The sequence below is a fragment of the Anomalospiza imberbis genome, chromosome 16 (assembly GCF_031753505.1).
Source record: "Anomalospiza imberbis isolate Cuckoo-Finch-1a 21T00152 chromosome 16, ASM3175350v1, whole genome shotgun sequence".
Taxonomy (NCBI): Eukaryota; Metazoa; Chordata; class Aves; order Passeriformes; family Viduidae; genus Anomalospiza; species Anomalospiza imberbis.
In genome coordinates this window covers 9994197-10013264 of record NC_089696.1, presented here as the reverse complement: position 1 = coordinate 10013264, position 19068 = coordinate 9994197, and the positions used below count along the sequence as shown (strand labels likewise).

At 45.6% G+C, this 19068-nt stretch overlaps 2 protein-coding genes across 2 annotated transcripts in view; one reads left to right on the top strand and one right to left on the bottom strand.

Moving 5' to 3' along the window:
- The window catches only part of BAIAP2L1 (BAR/IMD domain containing adaptor protein 2 like 1), a 37065-nt gene extending 31306 nt beyond the window's left edge, over window positions 1-5759 (top strand). Inside the window, exons 13-14 of the mRNA XM_068206990.1 lie at window positions 2299-2339; window positions 2849-5759. Coding sequence (XP_068063091.1) covers window positions 2299-2339; window positions 2849-2924 — 117 coding nt within the window. The 3' untranslated portion in view covers window positions 2925-5759. The remainder of the gene's footprint in view (window positions 1-2298; window positions 2340-2848) is intronic.
- Window positions 4551-15373, bottom strand: BRI3 (brain protein I3). Its single transcript, XM_068206992.1, has 3 exons — window positions 15057-15373; window positions 13429-13525; window positions 4551-4939 (listed from the first exon to the last, which is right to left on the bottom strand). Exons 1-3 carry the CDS (start codon window positions 15223-15225, stop codon window positions 4807-4809), a joined length of 399 nt encoding a protein of 132 aa, XP_068063093.1. The 5' UTR covers window positions 15226-15373; the 3' UTR covers window positions 4551-4806.
- Between the last annotated feature and the right edge of the window lie 3695 nt (window positions 15374-19068).

Sequence of the window (19068 nt, the reverse complement as noted above, 5' to 3'; positions counted from 1 at the left end):
TACGAGGTTTTTTTCTTGCTGCTTCTTTAAGTATTTTGCTGATGTGTATGTAAGGGTGATGTTTTTGAGACCTTCTCCAAAAAGCCTCTTGAAGCAGAGATCACATTTTGAAGGAAAAAAAAAAATAAAATAAGGTTAGCATTGCTAAAATATGAGACACTGTACCAAAGTAAGTTGCAAAGTTCTATTTAGTTGGTGCCATGGGAAACCTCAGGAATCAAAGAATAATACAATTGGCTGCCAGTAGCTAAAAATGGTATTAATTATTGGTATGACTAAAATATTTTGTCTCTCAATATAGCATCCAAACAAATTTTAGGTTGACCTGCTGACAGATATTTTTGCTTTCTAAGTAAGCTGGTGAATCCTACAGTAGAAATTGAAATTGAAGTGGCCTTTACAATCACTTTTGTAATCAAATCACAGACTTGTGTCTAGTTCTTAAAAGAACACATTACCTCACTTTACAAATATAAAAAGTGTGAAAGTATGGAAGTTGTTGCTGGAGATTTGTGAAGATCCTCTCAGTTAGAGATCTTACTCCATTTCACTATATGAGTCATGTTTTGGGATACCCTTTTTTTTTTCCATCTAAATATTCCTATAGAAAAGATATGCACTTTTTTGGGGAGCCAGAACAGTTTAATATTAGCATATATATTTGAATCCACATTCAAGTAAGTGAGTTTATTTCTCAGTAATGAACATTGTGGTGTAGGAAGTGTGTAGTTTGTGCAGTGATGTTTCTGGGACAGTGTTTTCTGTGAGGAATGAAGCTTTTCTGCTGCATAAAATGATTATCGAGAAGTGTGACCTAAATCTCAGTGTTCAGTTACTTTTAAAACAGATATCTGGGAACTTTTAAAATTATTCTGAAGACCATCGTCTGTATTTTGACATATTTGTGGTTTTCATTTTTGAATGAAGAAGCTGTGAGCCTTAGTAATGGTGAAATGTCAGAATTTATGGTGGCTCCCTTAGCCTGTGTCTTGCTGTTGAAGCCTGCAGGATCGACGTGGCCTTCAGGTGTGATTATGTCCAAAGCCCTTGGGAGGTGCCAGTCCAGCAGGGAGAGTTCTGTGCCCTGGGCCCAGGTGACTCACTAAAGAGCTTAAAGAATTATGGAAGTGAGTGAAATGGTCTCAGGATCCCTGCAGTGTTCTGCTGGGGGCACTCCATTCTCAGGAACAGTCACCTTAAGGGCTGTTCTGGTTTGTGGCATTAGGTCAGGGGGTTTAGGAATAAATTTAAGGCTTGTGGACTAACATTCCTGTTGAACCAGAAACTCAAGAGGAATGGTAGATCAGTCAGTTGGCAGAGTTCTAATTAGAGCTGTACAATCTCTTTGGAAGCCAGAATGGAAACTGATAGCTCCTAGGAGTGGAAAACAAATACATTTTTTGATAATCTAAATTTCCAAAGGGAAAGCAAGACCAAAATAAATTAGAACTTCTGGAGTATAGAACAATGACCACTTTTGTTGAGGCACCTCCTAACTCACAGCAGCTGCTGTGACCCCATCTTAGGACAACTGTAGAGGAGAGCTGCTGCACTTGCAACCAAGTGTTTTGTTCCAAAGTCACTATTTATTTTCATTCTTGCAGAACTTCCTCGTCTTTCCTGCTTCCGTGCAAGTCCCCAAGCCCCACATCTCCATAGGCTTTGGAAATAAGCCCAACATTATACTGGGCTGGCTTGTACATTCATACAGGATTTACAGATGTGTAAAACAGTCTGTCCACTGGGCCTCCTATGCAGAAGCAGGAAATTATTCAAGGCATCTTATTTTTGTTTCAGAATACACAGAAAAAATAGCTCAGGATTTGAAGAAGGAGAGATGAGGAATGGTTATTGACAGTTAAACTGTCCTGCTGTGCTACACAACACAGTAACGTGCACAACAGTGTCAACTATAAAAAAAAGACTTTAGTAGTTGACATAGCTTTGAGGAGTGTTGGTACTCAGTAAGATTTCATTCAGGCATTTGTTCATTTTTCTTAATTTTAAGGGTTAATTAGGCCTAATTCTAAGGTCTAAGTCTATTTACAGCTGATGTACTTGAGCAATTTCATTGGAATCACAAGCCAAACAGGAGTTAAGAACCTGCTGAAGGAGGTCCTGAAACACAGCGTGCCTGGAATGGAAAGCCTGACAGGCTTTGGTTCAGCACTGAAATTTGAAGTATGAAAACCAAACTGGCCATACAGATTAATTACAGGGTCTCTTTCCCTTAGCAGGACAGCAAGATCACCTGTAGCATATTTCTACAAATCCATGTGTATATATTTTTTTTTACAGAAACCTGACATGAATGGCATTATAAAACCACCTTTTCTAAGGTAAAATAGTTTTACACTGATTTTGATGTGTTTTTATATTGGCTTATTTTATTTTATTGATTATAAGGGGAAATAAGGATGTTTATCATTAATTTTTCTGTGACCTTTCCCAGGCACTGCTAGAACAATATGGCTAAAATTAGTTGTACTTTCCTCAAGAGTGGCATCAAGTGCAGCACAATACACAAACCTGCTCAGAAAAACATGTTCCTCCAGTAGCTTGACAGGGAGCAGGACTTAAAACCTTTCTTTAACTGACTTTGAGGGTTAAAAGCAAAAATCTTTGAATACTGGGAGCTATTAAAAAAAGTCCAGATTTAACTGGGCATTTTTGGCTCACTGAAAAGTGATTCTTCATATATAACCTCGTTTTAAAAATTCAAGTTAAACTAAGAGTTGCACAGAATCCCTGAGTCTCAGAACCATAACTTACTGTTTGACAACCTGATGAATTAATTTGGGGTTGGACTGCAGAAAGCCTTTCAGTAACTTCATGCATTTCTTTTCAGTGGAGAAAACCCCTTTGCAACGGTGAAACTCAGACCCACAGTAACAAATGACAGATCAGCACCGATTATCCGATGAACGCACGGGTCAGACACATCTGCTTCCTCCTTATCAACACCCAGTTTCAGCAATGACAATTACTATCTCAACTTGTCCTAAAAATTTATTTAAATGTAATTACTGTACAATAGACACATACTGGAATGGAGCTGATGTTTTTTAAACCTATAGTTTCTAATGAGGTAATTGCTTTGGGCTAGTGTTTGAGCACTTGGGCTTGATTTTACAGTATGCCTTTTTTTGTAGTAGGAATTGTGAAAATACTGGAGATGGTTTGGATACTCTAGTGAATCAGAATAAGTAATAGCTCAGAATCTTTGGCATTCATTACTTGGAAGCTGCAATGGTAAGTTCTAGAACATAAGCCTGCATATGCCACCTAAAGAAGAGAACTGATTTTTTTTTCCAAACAGAAGAATGTAACAACTGCCTTATTCCAGAATAGAGAATTGCCTGTATAAATGATTATATGTTATTTTGTGTAAGAAAGATACCTTAGGTTATTAATAAATATTTATCCCCTTAAGAATAGACAACTTGTAATGCCTTGCTTAATGTTCACACACAAATTTCAAGTTAACAGAAACTCATTTGCAGTCTAATGTTACACTGTCAACACATTCTTCAGTGATAATTTTGTCTTTAAAAACTGTTGTCAAACTTTGGTCTGATAAAAGGTCATAATAAAGCAGTGCCATGTTTTTCTCTCAAATGCCAATATAAAGGCTGCCTTTGAAGTTCCTCCATTACTGTAGCCTACCCAAAAGAAAGACAGTTTAAAGTTGAATATTTTTGGTTAAGGAGCTGAGCAAAGGCCAGAGTGCTGGCACAGTGCAGTAGCTGAGTTAAGTGAAACTGAGCTTTTAACTTCAGCCAGAGCAGAGTTGTGCCTGTGATTAATCCTTACTCGAAATCATTCTATTTTACACATGCACGTTTCCTGCAGCATCCCCCGGTTCATTCGTTTAGTGGTGCCTACTTCTACTACTATAAAGAGTGAATTCAAGTCATGTGAAATGCCTTTCAGTTACTTAATATCAAAAAATAGTATATGAGCATGTGCTGGCTCCTCTCACCCTGCCTTTCAAGTTCAAGGCCGAGGACAGTTTGCTAGAGCACCCTGCATAAACATCCACCATCCCCACCTGAAACACCAGCTTTTCAGAGGGGTAACTCACACCTGAGCCCACCTTCTAAAGCACAGTGACGGCAACTCAACCTAGCCTGTCTGAGCTTTCGATAATTCAGTATCAGAATTCAGCAATCAAAGATGCAAAAGCCTTTACTCAGGGCAGCTCACGGTTGGCAGTGCCCCAACCTCTTCCTGCTGCAGGCAGAAGGTTCTGCTGTCTGTGAACCAACACCAGCCCCTGCATGAAGCAAAACCCTCACTAGTTAAAACAGGGCTCTGATTGTGTGTCTGCAGTGGGGGAGAGGAGCTGTTGCCATAGAGGTAGCACACACAGCACTTAGAACACTTCCCTCAAATACCTGAAGCCCTAAACATGCACAGTCTTAAACATCATTCATCATCATCATAAGGATTCTGGCAAATACCCTTCGTTGTAGCTAGGATTACTACTCTGCTTTCAGACTACACAGCATCAGACATTTCAGTAACATATTTAATAATCCAGCCACAAGTTGAGGATTGCAAAAGGAAAAGCAGTTTTATTTAGTTTTCAACAGGTGCCACTAAACATGGAAAACAAGTCAGGTTTTCATGTTTTGCAATGCACATGCTCATAAAAGATTAAGTTTAAATTACATGCAAGAGACTAAATTCCTTCACACTTTACAAAACAGGTCTGAAGCAAATAAAATGATTGTACATGACATTTACATTAGAAAGAGTACGCTAACAGTTGTAGCTTCAGTAAGCACGTCCACGTTCAGCCCCTCAGCCAAAAGCTGCCCCACAGTTGGGGCATCTTCTCTGCCTCAGTGCAAGGCAGAACAGAATCCCAATTGGAAAGAATACAATGGCACACAAAACACCAAGACAGGTGAAGGTGTCCTCCAACACGCCAACCCTGCAAAAAGGGAAAACAGACTTAGTCAAAGGACACTCAACAAGTTTGCTCCCAAGTCACCACTCAGTGCTCTAGCAGTCACGAGAAACCACACCATTTTATAGAGCAAGATAAAGTACAAGGTTTGGGGTTTGTTCCTGGTTTCTACTTCACAAAACTGATTTCCCTTTACAACTGTAGAGGAACTCATTATTGATGTCACATGGTTCCAGCTGACTCCCAACTCTATGACCTCCCAGAAATTTTGTTTCAGCACAGTCCTATGACAGCAGAAATCTACCTCCGTTTCAATCCCTGACTCCTTTCTGAAGTGCTGTATCTGAGCATCCTCCAAAACACAGACAGACAGTAAAACAGAGAATTCCAAGTTCAAAAATGTGTGCAGTTACATTAAATAGTCAACATTTGCAGTTTAGCAAAACACTCAAACAAGATGTATCCTCCTGGTACAGTGAAAGTCAATGCAAACAGAGCTGAGTGACCCTGAAGTGCAGGCTGTGAGCAGGGTGCCAAGGCCAACAAGCTGCTGTTCCCCTGGGAGCAGTCAGGGACAAGCCCTTGGACGTGTAAATAGAGCGAAGGAAGGAAGGCGCAGGCTCAAGAGACCATTTCCTTACAGCAACTGCCTGAAACATTGCAACTTGATTTAACTTGGGAACCATTCCCCTTCCTCTCAACCATCATCAGAAGCCAAAGGCTTTTCCAAGTGTTCTTGATATTCTGCTGCTTTTGCAAGTTCACGTTCCCCTTAAGCTTTCCCTCACTTTATTGCACTTTATTTCTGTTTGCAGAGATAGAAGTTAACTCTGTATCTGGTATAGAGGAACTGTCAGGTTACCACTGATCCCAGCAGCAGCTTTATCATTTCATGTCCTCAGATAACATTCTTCTAAGGCAACTAAAAAATGTAGACAAAGTTTGTATCACCGCATGGATTCGAGTCTCAGCACACAAGGGTCCCACAGCTCAGACTTGTGCAGCCTGTGCTGGGCATTGTGGCCATTCCCACAAACTCAGCATAACATGAGCCCCGGGGAGAGAACAGGAGGCTCTCCCAAAGTGCTGTGGAGTCTTGGGGAGAGAACAGCAGTCCCTGCACTACTGAAACTCACTCTACAAAACTGGTCCAGCTCTGGCAAAAAGGGTTGGATCTGAAGTCCTGAGGAATGTGTCTTGAAGCAGAACACTTCCGCAGAGCTCATCTCTCACTCTAATCTCTCTGGGCACACAGATACTCAATTCGATATCCAAGTAATCTTGCATTGTTGTGGCAAAACAAAGTGCCTGCCCTGAGAGCTGGAGCTCGGGAAAGTGCCATCTCCTGGAACACTCTGCTACTAAAGCTGGAATGCAAAGAAATTCAGGACTGTTGGGACCAGACCAGTTACAGATACAGGGGCAAAAAGGACATTGCAGTGTTCAGCCAGAACCATCAGGTCCGGGTGAAGCAGCTGAATTTGGCAGTTTGCACTTGGGAAATGCCCGAAATGCTGACCACCCTCAGACCAAACAGAACCCAGCAGCACGAGCTCAGGAGGTGAGGCCTCTCCTCCCCTGTGCACAGGTTAACCCAGTAACACACTGGATGTATGGAGAGGCTCAGACACGCTCTCGAGGTTTCTGAGTAATTCAAGATTCAGTTTTCACACTGCAGATCCACCCAAGACAGGCAAAGCCCCTTTTCCAGGCATTTCAATGACATCACAAATAACATTATTTAGAAAATGCACACAGCACATTATAGCTGTTGTATTTCCAGCCCTGCCGTTACATTAATGCCTTCTTTTCCTTACACACTGAGCAGCTCCCTCCTGCAGGCATCCAACTCCTGCTCCATTACTGTTTTGAAATCCTCTCCTTGTCTCTTAATAACTCCATATTCAGTTCCTGCCCTGAAACCTACATTTGTGACAAGTAAGCCAGTGTGCTTAGTTAAGAGTATAAGCAGTCTAGTGATGTGACCTTAAAGAATAAACACACTAATCAAACACGGAGGGATCAATCGGGGCACTGCTGGTCAGCCCCAGTAGTGATGAGCACAACCCAACCCATTCCAATTAACTCTTAATCAAAGCTTGCAGGGCCCAATTCCGTTGGTCAGCACATGTCCTTGACACTTTAAATAGAATTTCTTTTAAACTCCCTTCCCCCTAAACAGAGTTACTTGGAAGTGTTTAGTGGTAGTCCAAAATGCCAAGTTAAACTAAAATTAAAAAATTGCCATCCATATTCAACACCAGATCCAGGGAAAAGGCCCAGAGAGGGACAAAGCAAGGCACAGGGAGCACTGCTGGGTCAGCACTGGAGAAGAACAGGGACAGCCCAGGCCAGCAGCACAGCAAGGCAGCTCCAGGGGACACTCACCAGGGCCGTGCCTGCAGGACCCCCCACCATACCTGATGTTTCAGAGCTCCTATCACCTCCAACAGTGTGATTACAGCATTAGCCACACAAACACTTCTTGGCTGCTGCTGATTCATGTCAGCACCTAATTTTAGATGAACACTTACCCAACCACTGCTTAGCCAGTTACTACATTTAAAAAGAAAAAAAAAAACTTTTTATAAGGGAGACTGGATATTTTTTGCTTGTATATCTTGCTTGAGATGTGGAGTAATTAGAGACTCCATATTCAAACTGTGGATTCACTAACATAACCAAACATAAATTTTCTTCTACAGCATAAACCACATAAAAGCTGATTATAACTGCACCACTCCCACTCTAAAAATAAAGTGGAAAGGTTTATTTATACTGCAAGCAGCATCTTGCATTTAAGCTATAACTGCAGCTGCCAACTCCATACAGTAAGGTCAATTATGCCCACTGACAAGTACTTGAAACCAAATTGTTTTTCAGATAACCCCCTTTTTCAAAGTAACTCTCATATTAAGATCTTAAGTCAAATGCTCAGGATGAAAGGGTTGATAATGAGATCTGAGAACACAGCATTGGTATGATTTAACACATGCATTTTTAGACTTATCACTACATCACAGTATTTAAATGTGGGCTTATCAGCATTTTTTAGACCTTACAAATACATTCAAAGGGTCACCCCAGGTAATCAGAGACAGGCTGATTGTACCACAAGCTCTGCAAGACATGAAAAGAAATTGCACTTGAGAAAACTGCTATCCTCCACAAAAATCATTGACCAACCACCTGGAATTTTCAAATCATGTCCCATCTTCTGCCACAGAGGTTGGTTGAGTTTCAAAGTTTAGATTTGAATGGGAACATCAGAGCAGGGACAAGCATGGACTATAGCAGCTACATACTAAATCTTTAATTTTGAACATACAAACAAAACGAAGATTCTTCATCATCTCCTGGCTAATGCAACAGCAGCAGCTATGTTCAGAATGTTGAAATCTCACCTGCAGCTGCAGAAGAAAAATATTTGACAATTATATATGGAACTACTGAGTAAGCACTGGATGTTTACAGTTTTAATTTCTGTGAAGAGGGGTATTAGCTTCTCCAGCCTCAGCTTGATGGCATCTTGAATGGTTTTGATGCATATTCACAAGAAGCCCAAATCTCTCTGTAGCCACTGGCTTGCCCACCTCAGCACAAGATATACATATATGTAAATGCAATTACATTTAAAAATCACTTCCAAGTTAAGAGGCACAACAGTATTTACAAATGTATCTGAATTTCCTTATGCTTTAGGCCTCACTTCCTATACAGAGGCCTGGCTGCAGAAGCAGAGGAATCCTGGCAATGGGAGCAGACTCTATCTAGCTGATTTCCTTTATTGAAATGCCTCCAGACCACCAGCCTTCCGTGCTGCAGGAGCACCACTGCTATAATTCCAGTTCTAATCAGGAGATGAGCCTCAAGGCTTCACACCAAGAGCCCAGCCTGGCAAAGGAGGCTGAGCACAGCAGCCAGAGCTCCCTGTGGGGTGCACATCCAGCAGGGTGAACCCCACTGAGCCCTGCTGGGGCTTTTCCTCCCTTGTCTGCACACACAGCCCAATCAGTACTGCTGTGGTGAGCAACAAACAAGGGCAGCTCCCTCCTCTCTCTCAGAACAACTCATTGCTACAATGAAATCCTAACTATCACATAAGTATTCTTCAAGACAAATGGTAACTCTAAGAAAAAAATTGCTGTAATTTGGGGTCAGTGACAGACTAGGCATTAGAGACCAGAATATTATTTTTATACAGTCCCACTAGGGAACACATTCCTGCTGTGCCTTATTTTTCTAAGAAATGAGACTTCAAGAGATTAATGTGTTTTGATTATTGTCTGCAAATCAGGTCAGAGTAGTGGAACAAAACCCCTCAGAAGCAGCCAGAGCTGTGCTGTTCTCATCTGGGACCCTGCTACAGGCTTATCCCTCCACTCTGCAGGGCTCAGCAAGCAGCTTCCTGCTCAGCAGCTGCTGCTGAGCTGGGAAAGGTCCCAGCTCTCCCAGTCAGGAATTCCAAACTGCCCTCGTGGCATCTGCCCCAGTCTGCTGGATCAAAGCTTTCTTCTTCCCTGTCCTCTTCACAGCACTCTCAAAAAGGTATTGCAGAGTTTGCTTCACTCACAAGGTTCAAAAGGATCTCCAGCCTGCTGCTGGAAAACAAAAATCCTCAGGTTTGCTCACACTCTCAGACATGCTCTCTGAACAGGTGTTTTGCTGTTGCCTTTTTTAAAATTCCTTGCATATTTAACCAGTGACTATAATTAAATTATACTAAGAATATTTACATGAAGTTTAAATAGTGAACAACTACAGAAAGACTGTATCATGAGCAGCCTTTTATCAAAGCCCACACATCATTTGTGACTGAAAGAATGGAAGAGCAGAAGGCTGAAATTTGGAAGGACTTCATCACCTAAGTGCAATTTTTCTAGAGTCTATTTCCTCAGGAGATGTGTGTAATTGACAAAAACAAAATTTCAACTGAAACCTGAGAAGTTACAACTTTGTCAAGTCAAAAAAAAACCCAATAAATTAAAAAATACCCACCATAACAACAAACCAAAACCACACCTGTGGCAGATAGAATGTTGTAAGACATCTCAGAATAAATACAGCTTTAATTAAACTTGTCTCATCTTCCAGTTCGGGAAGAAGCTTCGGTGTTGGCATTATTTGAGACCCACTACAATGCTGGTCCAGCAGATGCACTGGAGCTGTCAGAAGTGAAGCTGCAGCACTGTGAGGTCCTTTCCCTTGCTCTTTCAAGCAACTGAATACAGCTGGACAGGAAAATACAAACCCAGCGGGGCCCATCACAGGCTCTCTCCCAGATTCTGAAGAAACTGGCTTTTGCAATCATCAGATCAAGAGAATATTTTCACAGTTTTTAAAAGGAACTTTCTTCTGGTAAATAACAGGAAAGCAAACATTCCTGAGCAGTTAGTTATTGCCAATGACAAAAGACAGAGAAAAAGAAAATGAAAGTGACCACAAGTGAAGCAGCCAGGCTGCATTCTCCAAGGTAAAAAGGTAATTCCACAGCAGGATATCTGAAGTCAGTGCCTGTAATGACTCAACATATACTCTGGAACATAAAATAGTTTAAAAGCAGGACTTGGCCAAACCTTAAATGTCAGCTAGAAGCCGTAAAGCTGACAAGCTTGTGCAACTCAGTTTAATTCTCTGTACATCAGGGCTGGGAGAAGAACACACACCGAGAAAACAGGACTCCAACCACCAAAGACATTCTGAGAGTGCAAGGAAGGATGGAACACATTAAAACTGAAGTCTGTAACTAGAAAGCAACACTGACCAGTGATGAATGAGCTCAATGTGAGGAATAGCTCTAAGCAAGAGACAGGAGAGTCATCCCTCAGATGGCAGCAGTGCTTCAGAGGGAGAAGGGCAGGAATGCAATTACCAGTCACTACGGGCATATTACCAACTTCAGAGAGGCTACTGCTGGAGATTCTTTGTACTTTTTATGACTAAACACCATTAAAAAAAAAGCCTAAAGATGGACTGTACTCGAACCAGCTTATTAACTCCAAGATCACTCATGACTGAAGTAAAACAGACACCAATTCAAATAACAGACCAATACTGCATATTTCTCCTCAAGACCATATATTTGAAGCTGGAAATGGTTTTGATTTCAATCAGCAACATGAATACATGCCATAGGGCAACAGACTGCTTTGTATTTCTGATGGCAGAAATCCTCTTGATGGCTTTTAGGTTCCTCCCTCAGTTATATCATCCCACAGCCACACACAAGGCTTTTCCTGGTGATCTAAAGCAGACGGATTTCTCTAACAATCATGCACCATCAAATCAGGAAAGTAACAGGACAACTGGCCTGGTAGTTTAATAACAAAGTTTTTTATGTACCATTAATAGCTTTTAATATTTTTCAATGCCCCTTCAACATCTTTTCTGTTCAGGGCAGTATTCAGAGTGTAGCTGCACAATGCATTCATCATCAAATAGGTTTCCAGGACATGAAAGTAAACTAGAACTGTGTTTAAGGTCTTGAGAAATCAAAGAGGATGGAGTTTTTTTCTCAATCAGGACAATTAGGAACTAACACTGTAACAGGGCAAAGGAAACTGACACACCATTACTAGATACAGTTACTCATCCTTGGGATTCCCTGATCCAGAATATTTCACAGTTTTCCTCACAATTTACTTTTTTCAAAGCCTAAAACAGAAACTGAGGATCCAAGAGTAAACTAGGATTTTGTGGAGAGTATTTTGCTTTAGGAAAGGGTCCACAGTGGGTATTTCCAGCTGGGCATAGCTGATGACTAAGGAAAGCTATTCAAATGAGATCACTTAACTAACAACAGACTGCTCATTTTCAAAAATTTGGCCAAAGTTATATTATATATGTGCAAATAATTGTTTCAAAAGTCTTTCCTAGACCATCCCAGAAGCCTCAAGCCTGTCTGAGTTCAGCAAGTGTTTGGACAACGCTCTCAGGCACACGGTGGGATTCTTGGAGTGTCCTGTACAGGGCCAGGAGTTGAACTAGATGATCCTGATGGGTCCCTCCCAACTCAGCATATTCTATGAACTTGCAGAAAAAGAAAAAATAATAGCAACAAAAGCCTACCCATTTTAAGCTATTTCCAAGAGCACTTCCCCAGTGAAACGCTCTGAGCTGTCCTGGGGTCAAGGCCAGAAAACCTGTGTGTATAAATACACTGCCTGTCTCTCTCCAAGCCATGCACAACATCAGCCCTGTCTTCTGGCTGAGCATCAGCAGGTAGCATCAGCATGTTGATGTAATCCCTTAGGTGGCAGGATCTACCACATCCTCTGAACAGCTCAGCGCTTGCTTTCCCCCACTGTTTAAAACACACACCTTCTAGATCAATAGCTCTAGCTGGTACAGGTTTTTCAGCCTTAACTAGTGCCATTTCAACAGGCACCTGTTTTTACATAACACCACAGGATACTTCTTATTTGAATCCACCTCTGAAGGCAGGCAATGACTCTCAGACGAACACCAACTTTTCCACTTGGGCTACAGCCTCTGCCTTATCATACCCTCTGCCACATTCATCACACACCACACTGGAATCACTTCAGCTACTCAGGCAGGTTTCCTACACATTCTGAAAGGCAAGGAAGGGCTCACACCTGCAGAGCATCAAGTGCCTCCTTGCAAGACACCCCAAGGGTAACTCCTGTACACTTTAACAGAGGAGAATATGCCTGCATCTGAGTCACAGCTGGCCAGGCAGAGCAGTGCCTGAACTGCACCAGCAGCAACCCCTCTGCCCTCAGCCATGGCAGAGAAGTGAGAAGTGAAAGGGACTACAGCTGACTTACAGCACTAGTGAGAAAACTCAGTGCCTCCTTCCTTGTTTATGGCTGTGATCTCCAAGGGGGAAGTTGTCCTCTTGCTGCAACTCCATGTAACAGCTGACCACTTTTTCTGGTTTTCACCACTGCAGCAGACGGACATTTTTGGTCTGGTTATCAATTTCTCTGTTCTTCTGCAGTTAAAGGACTTTTAGAGATATTTTAAAGCTTTAAGCCACCAGTGTTTTCACTGGTTTTGCACAGATTGGACTGGGAATGGGAAGACACACCACAACAGCAGAAGTTCTTCCACAGTACTGCCAGAAAACCAGAAGTGACTATGGTCAAAGATTACAGAGTTTCACAATAAAATCATGCTACTCACCATCACCAGGCATAAATACATCAGAAAGGACTTCCTGTCATGCTTTTCCCCAAGAACTGATCTGTTACATCTGTTACTGAAGTGCCATTTCATTAAAAGTATCACTTACAGATCTTACTCCATCTTAAAGAACAAATTCATGTTTGAAGTGTCTTGCATTATTTATAGCACATGTCATGAGCCCACCAGGACAAGCTCACACTACACAAACCAAAGCATTCCACTCCTAGATCTTGGTGCCTTTTCAGTTAATTGTAATACACACACAGAAAGAAAAGCTGCTGAAAACCGAGGAACCACATGGATACCTCTATCTTAAATAACAAAACCCAAGACAGAGTTTAATTCCTCAAGAGCCATTTTACCTGCAGGCAGGACAACCACCAACTACTACTACAGAAGTGGTGGTGGTGTACGTGCTCGAATAGTTTGGCTGTGATGTCGGTGGAGGAACAGCATACCCTAAAATAAGAAAAAAATGCCTCAATCACCACACATAGGGCACAAAGAACAATGATAATTTACCAGTATGACAACAAAACATGGAAAATAATAAACAGGAATGTAGTCTTGATTATGCACTTTAAACTCTTATCAAAATCAGAACTGGAACACCTGGCACGTCTAATAGCAAAGCCTCTCCATAAACCCAAGTATCAATTTAACCATCCCAAAAGGACACTGAGCTAATAATTAACTTCGAGATTTTGTTTCAATGCTGCTGAGCACCCAGGAAAAACTGTTTAAACAATGACCATAGCTTTCACTTCGGGATGTTCTATATCAAGAAGGTTCCACTCCAGCAGACAAATGACTTGAAACAGAATAAATCTTCCTTTAGTTTCAAGCTTTATTTCCATATACTTATTTTCTAACTGGAAAGCAAGGTAGGAGTGATAGGATGCAAGCAGAAAGAGATAGCACAGAAGAAAAACCCAACTTTCAGAAAGTCCGTTATTAGCAAAACAATGAGTTATTTTAATGGCTGTAGATAAAAGACAGAAGGCTTTCACTGCTTTATGAACATTAAAAAATTTAAATTGTATTAAAAAAAAAGCTTTTGAAATGGATGGTTAGATGTACGCAGTGTAATAAAGGCACAATTTGCCCAGTTATAATCCATTTTGAGCTTATTGCCCAAGTTCTCAGACTTTCTTCAATCAAGTTATCTACCTGTGAAGTCTGGCAACCTCACTATTCAAACTGGAAATAGCCACTAATACCTGCAATAAGCTGAAAACAAGCTTCAAGTTATCAACAGGAAAATCAATCCATAGCCTCAAGGTTCAACTCAAAGACGGGGGTCTGTGTCTGCTGTGTAACTTCTGTAATTTTTGAAGCATTCCTCTTTCCCGAGAGGCTACCTCTTTCTTCGGCAGGTGTTAGCATTATTTGTTAATGAAAGTATTGCTTCTCCTCACCTGTCTAAGTCTCTCTCGAACTACTGAAGTGTGTCAGAAAAAACAAACATTAACCAGAGTACAGCGAAGTGCAGGCAAAGAACAAGTTTCGGGTCTGTTTCAGTGCCAAGCACCGCTGCGGCTCTGCCATTATTCCGAGGCAGAAAACCCGCGCGTGAGGAACGCCCGCAATCCCAGCCGGGATTTTGGGGAAGAGCACAACACAAACACCTCAGGGGCCCCGCGGGAAGGAGGGCAAAGGCAGACGGCGCTTTGGAACCCGCGGGTCGCGGCGCACCCGCCTCCCTGCGCTGCCTTCGAGCGGGGGAGCCGCGACAGCCCCGGCGCCTCCGTGCGCCGGGGGAGCCGCACGCGGGAGCGGCCCGGGAGCTCCCCGCTCCTGCCGGCCGGCCCCAGCCCGGCTCCCGAGCCCGCGGCCCCGGGCACCCCCGCCCAGTCCCGGGAGCAGGGGGGGCTCTCCACAGCCGCCCCCCGCCCCGGCGCAGGGGCAGCGGGGCGCTCGGGCGCCCGCTCCGCACACCGGGGACGCCCCCACCCGCAGCCCCCCAGAGTCGGCGCCGCCCGTGACCCACCTGGGGCGGCAGCGGCGCCCGGGTAGGAGTACGGCGGGGGCGGCTGGAAGCCGGGCTGCGGGGCGGGGATGGCGCCGTAGTTGCCGTGCCCGTAGTCGTAGCCCGGCGCGCCCGGCGCGGCGGGGCTGTAGGCGGGGGGCCGCTCCTGCAGCAGCGGTTTGCTGTCCATGCTGGGCCGGCGCTGCCTCGTCCCGCGGGGCCCACCAGGAAGCGGCGCCGGGCCCGGCGCGCGCCGGCCGCCCCGCCCCGCCCGGGGGCGCCGGAGCTCGGGGGCGGCGGCGGCGCGAGGGGCCCGCGGGGGGGGAGGGGACGGGAGCGGCCCCGCCCCAGCGGCGCGCGCGGAGCGGCGGCCCCGGTGCTGCGCTCGCGGCCGGTCACGAGGCCGCCGCGCCCCACGTGACGCCGCTCCCCGAGCGGCGCGCGGCGGCTCCGCCGGGCGGCGCAGGGAACCCGCGGCCTTAAAGGGGCCGCGCCCCGCCGGGACCCACACCGGCACCGAGTGCCCTGCACAGACACCCACAGCCCCGCACCGACACCGGCACCGAGTGCCCTGCACTGACACCCACAGCCCCGCACCGACACCGAGTGCCCTGCACAGACACCCACAGCCCCGCACCGACACCGGCACCGAGTGCCCTGCACAGACACCCACAGCCCCGCACCGACACCCGACACCGGCACCGAGTGCCCTGCACAGACACCCACAGCCCCGCACCGACACCGAGTGCCCTGCACAGACACCCACAGCCCCGCACCGACACCGGCACCGAGTGCCCTGCACAGACACCCACAGCCCCGCACCGACACCGGCACCGGCACCGGCTGCCCTGCACAGACACCCACAGCCCCGCACCGGCACCGAGTGCCCTGCACAGACACCCACAGCCCCACACCGGCACCGAGTGCCCTGCACAGACACCCACAGCCCCGCACCGACACCGACACCGGCACCGGCTGCCCTGCACAGACACCCACAGCCCCGCACCAGCACCGAGTGCCCTGCACAGACACCCACAGCCCCGCACCGACACCGGCACCGAGTGCCCTGCACAGACACCCACAGCCCCGCACCGACACCGGCACCGAGTGCCCTGCACAGACACCCACAGCCCCGCACCGACACCGAGTGCCCTGCACAGACACCCACAGCCCCGCACCGACACCGGCACCGAGTGCCCTGCACAGACACCCACAGCCCCGCACCGACACCGAGTGCCCTGCACAGGCACCCACAGCCCCGCACCGACACCGGCTGCCCTGCACAGACACCCACAGCCCCGCACCGATACCGGCACCGAGTGCCCTGCACAGACACCCACAGCCCCGCACTGGCACCGGCTGCCCTGCACAGACAGCCACAGCCCCGCCGCGGTCAGCGGGGCAGTGAACACGCTGCCCTAGCTGGGGATACCGGCTTCTCCCCGCTCGGACACCGAGAGCAGCCGGCAGTGCCCGAGGCTCCTCTGTCACGGAGCCGCTGCGGGATTTGTAACGCTCTCGCTCAGCCGCCGTTCAGCATCGCTCCCGCCCGTGCGCTCTCCCCGACTGCGATCCTGTGCCGTGCGCTCTGGGGGGACCCTGCTTGCGCAGGGAGCTTGGTCCAGATGAGCCACAGGTGCCTTCCAACCTGAGCCGTTCTGTGGAATGCAATCCCTGCTGGAAGCCGGTGGGCTGGAGAGGGTGAGGATGAGCTTGGTTACTCGCAGAGCCTTCTGCAAACTCTCACATCCCCACTGCGAAGAGCCACACGTGAGCGTTAACAGGAGAAGAGCTCTGGGATGGTGGCAAAGGGAATGTGCTAAATGTGAACGTTTTTGAAAAGAAAGAAATTGAGGAGAAAACTCTCATGGTTTAAAGAAGCACTAAAGTTAAGAAACAAACACTACAGGAAGGAGGAGGAAAGCAAAGGGGATGCTGCCTCCTGTACTGCAAACTACAGGAACGAGTTCAACAATACTTTCACCACATTCAGCTGCTTCTGAAACCCAGGTTCTCAATGACAGCCCAGGCCAGGCGCTGTGAAGATTTTAAATGTCTTTTATTCCAGCTAAAACTCTTGCCTCTTCCCCCCACACCTTTAACCCTTGAGCTGTCTGACTCACCAAATCTTTTGGTTTGGAAATCCCTGGTTTGTCCTTCACTACAGGTCCCAGCACAGCCTTATCACCATGGCAAACACTGTGACTCTGTCCTGTGACAGGTCCTGTGCAGTAGGGAAGGGTTAGCCCCATTTCATAGGGGTGGGGGGGGACATAAAAACCAGAAGTCATTAAACAATTTGTCTCAAAAGGAAACAAATTCTTGAAACGGATAGGGACATGGATCGCACCAGCCCAAATCCAAGCCAGTGCCAGCATCACTGGTACACGACCTCACGATGGTGAGGGGATCCCTGCCCTCCTGGCTTCTGTCTCCTTCCTCTGGTTTGCAGGTGACCCATCTGGAAGGGGCACCTCTTCTGAGGGCTCTCTTGCTTACTTTAACTGTAGCAGTATAAATATTGCATGAGGCTTTTGAATGAAAAATCTTAAGACACAAATGCAATGCAGCACTTCCTCATTAAGGGAAAGATACTTCCTTAAAATGAATGTTGAATAACAAGGAATAACAAGGAAAAATCTCTCTTTTAAAGAAGTGAGGTTTGGGAAAGCATGGAAGAGCCAAGACTAGGATACAAACCTCCTCTGATCGCATTAGGACAAAGGCTGCAAAGCAGTGAAGTAGGATTGAAGATATCTTGACTAGGCTTTGGTTCACTGGAGAAAATTCCTTTTTCCTGAGTCATGCAGTAACCACAGGACTGAAGGACAGAAGTGAGGAAGGATATCTCTGTGTTTTCTTTCTCTCAGCCATTTAGAGAAGACCCAGGATGCACATTTCATAGGCCACAGACTGGAAGGGAGGTTCCCATTAACCCAGTGTAAATCCATTTATATTCAGCTCTCTTTGCAAAAGCTTCCTCATTAGCTCCTTACAGAATGGGAGCTCTATTGCCACACCAGCAAATGAACAAAGCAGGGCTTAGCCAGAGCAGAGAGAGTTCTCGTAAGGCATCAGTTCAATCCTGACTTCTACATCAAAGTACAGTGTAGCAGAGCCACTGACCACACAGAAGGCACGTGCTGCCAGTGTTATGGAGAGCACTTGCTTGGTTTCACATGTAATGTGCTCCTTAAAATAACTAGGGGAAAAATGTACTGGTTGTAAATGGCTTATTGTGCAAACATCTTGCATATCCAGTCATTTTTGCTGCCATCCTGTAAGATTATAGACTGCAGTTCAAAATCCAAACTGTAAAAAAAACCCCAGGAAATTCCCCATAAATTCTTCTGCACTCTAGTTCCCATGGAAAACAACTAAAATCTTGTTTCCACCTGCTAATAGTGGCCACGGGATTGAGTACACAATTGTATCAGAGTCACAACCACTGAAAATCTTGCAAAGCAAATTTTCTAAGATCTAAACTGTACTTGGTCTGATAAATACGTTTTGCTACAATGATCAAATAATCAAAACCCTACTAGAGAGCAAAAATTCTGCATTCAGGTAGGCCCCAGTTTGTGCAAGTGACCAAACCACTGCAGTGAGTCAAGTGTCCTGGGGGCTCAGCAGGAAACAACCCAGACTGGATGGCTTTGCCCCACACAGGAATCATTCTAGAGAATGTCATGTGTGCATCAACCCTCCAAACCACAACCCTCTGCACACCAAAACCATCTGAACCCGCAGCGCACAGGACTGGAGCAAGGCAGATGTGTTCTCCTTAACCAGCAACTAGAAACTCCTCAGGAAAGCCTCACAACAGATCAGCCAGTTCCCCTTGAAAGAGATCTGCAATGCTTTTTCAACTCCTGTACTGGCCTGCAAGGCATATGAAGGTCTGGGATGTTTTGGTTCAGATATTTGAATGGACAGGCCTGGAAAAGTACTTGCCTATCTTGATAGATTTGCTGTCTCACTTCAAAATGAACTGGAATGTGACGGCAAAAGCTGAGATGTACAAGCAAGCAGT

Bases quoted from the DNA above. Each gene is read 5' to 3' on its own strand.
- BRI3 (XM_068206992.1), bottom strand. From the start codon at position 15,225: ATGGACAGCAAACCGCTGCTGCAGGAGCGGCCCCCCGCCTACAGCCCC. The intron at 13,526-15,056 runs GTGGGTCACGGG...TTCTTATTTTAG, and splicing joins GGGCGCCGCTGCCGCCCCAG to GGTATGCTGTTCCTCCACCG. The intron at 4,940-13,428 runs GTAAAATGGCTC...CCCTTTTTGCAG, and splicing joins GGTGGTTGTCCTGCCTGCAG to GGTTGGCGTGTTGGAGGACA.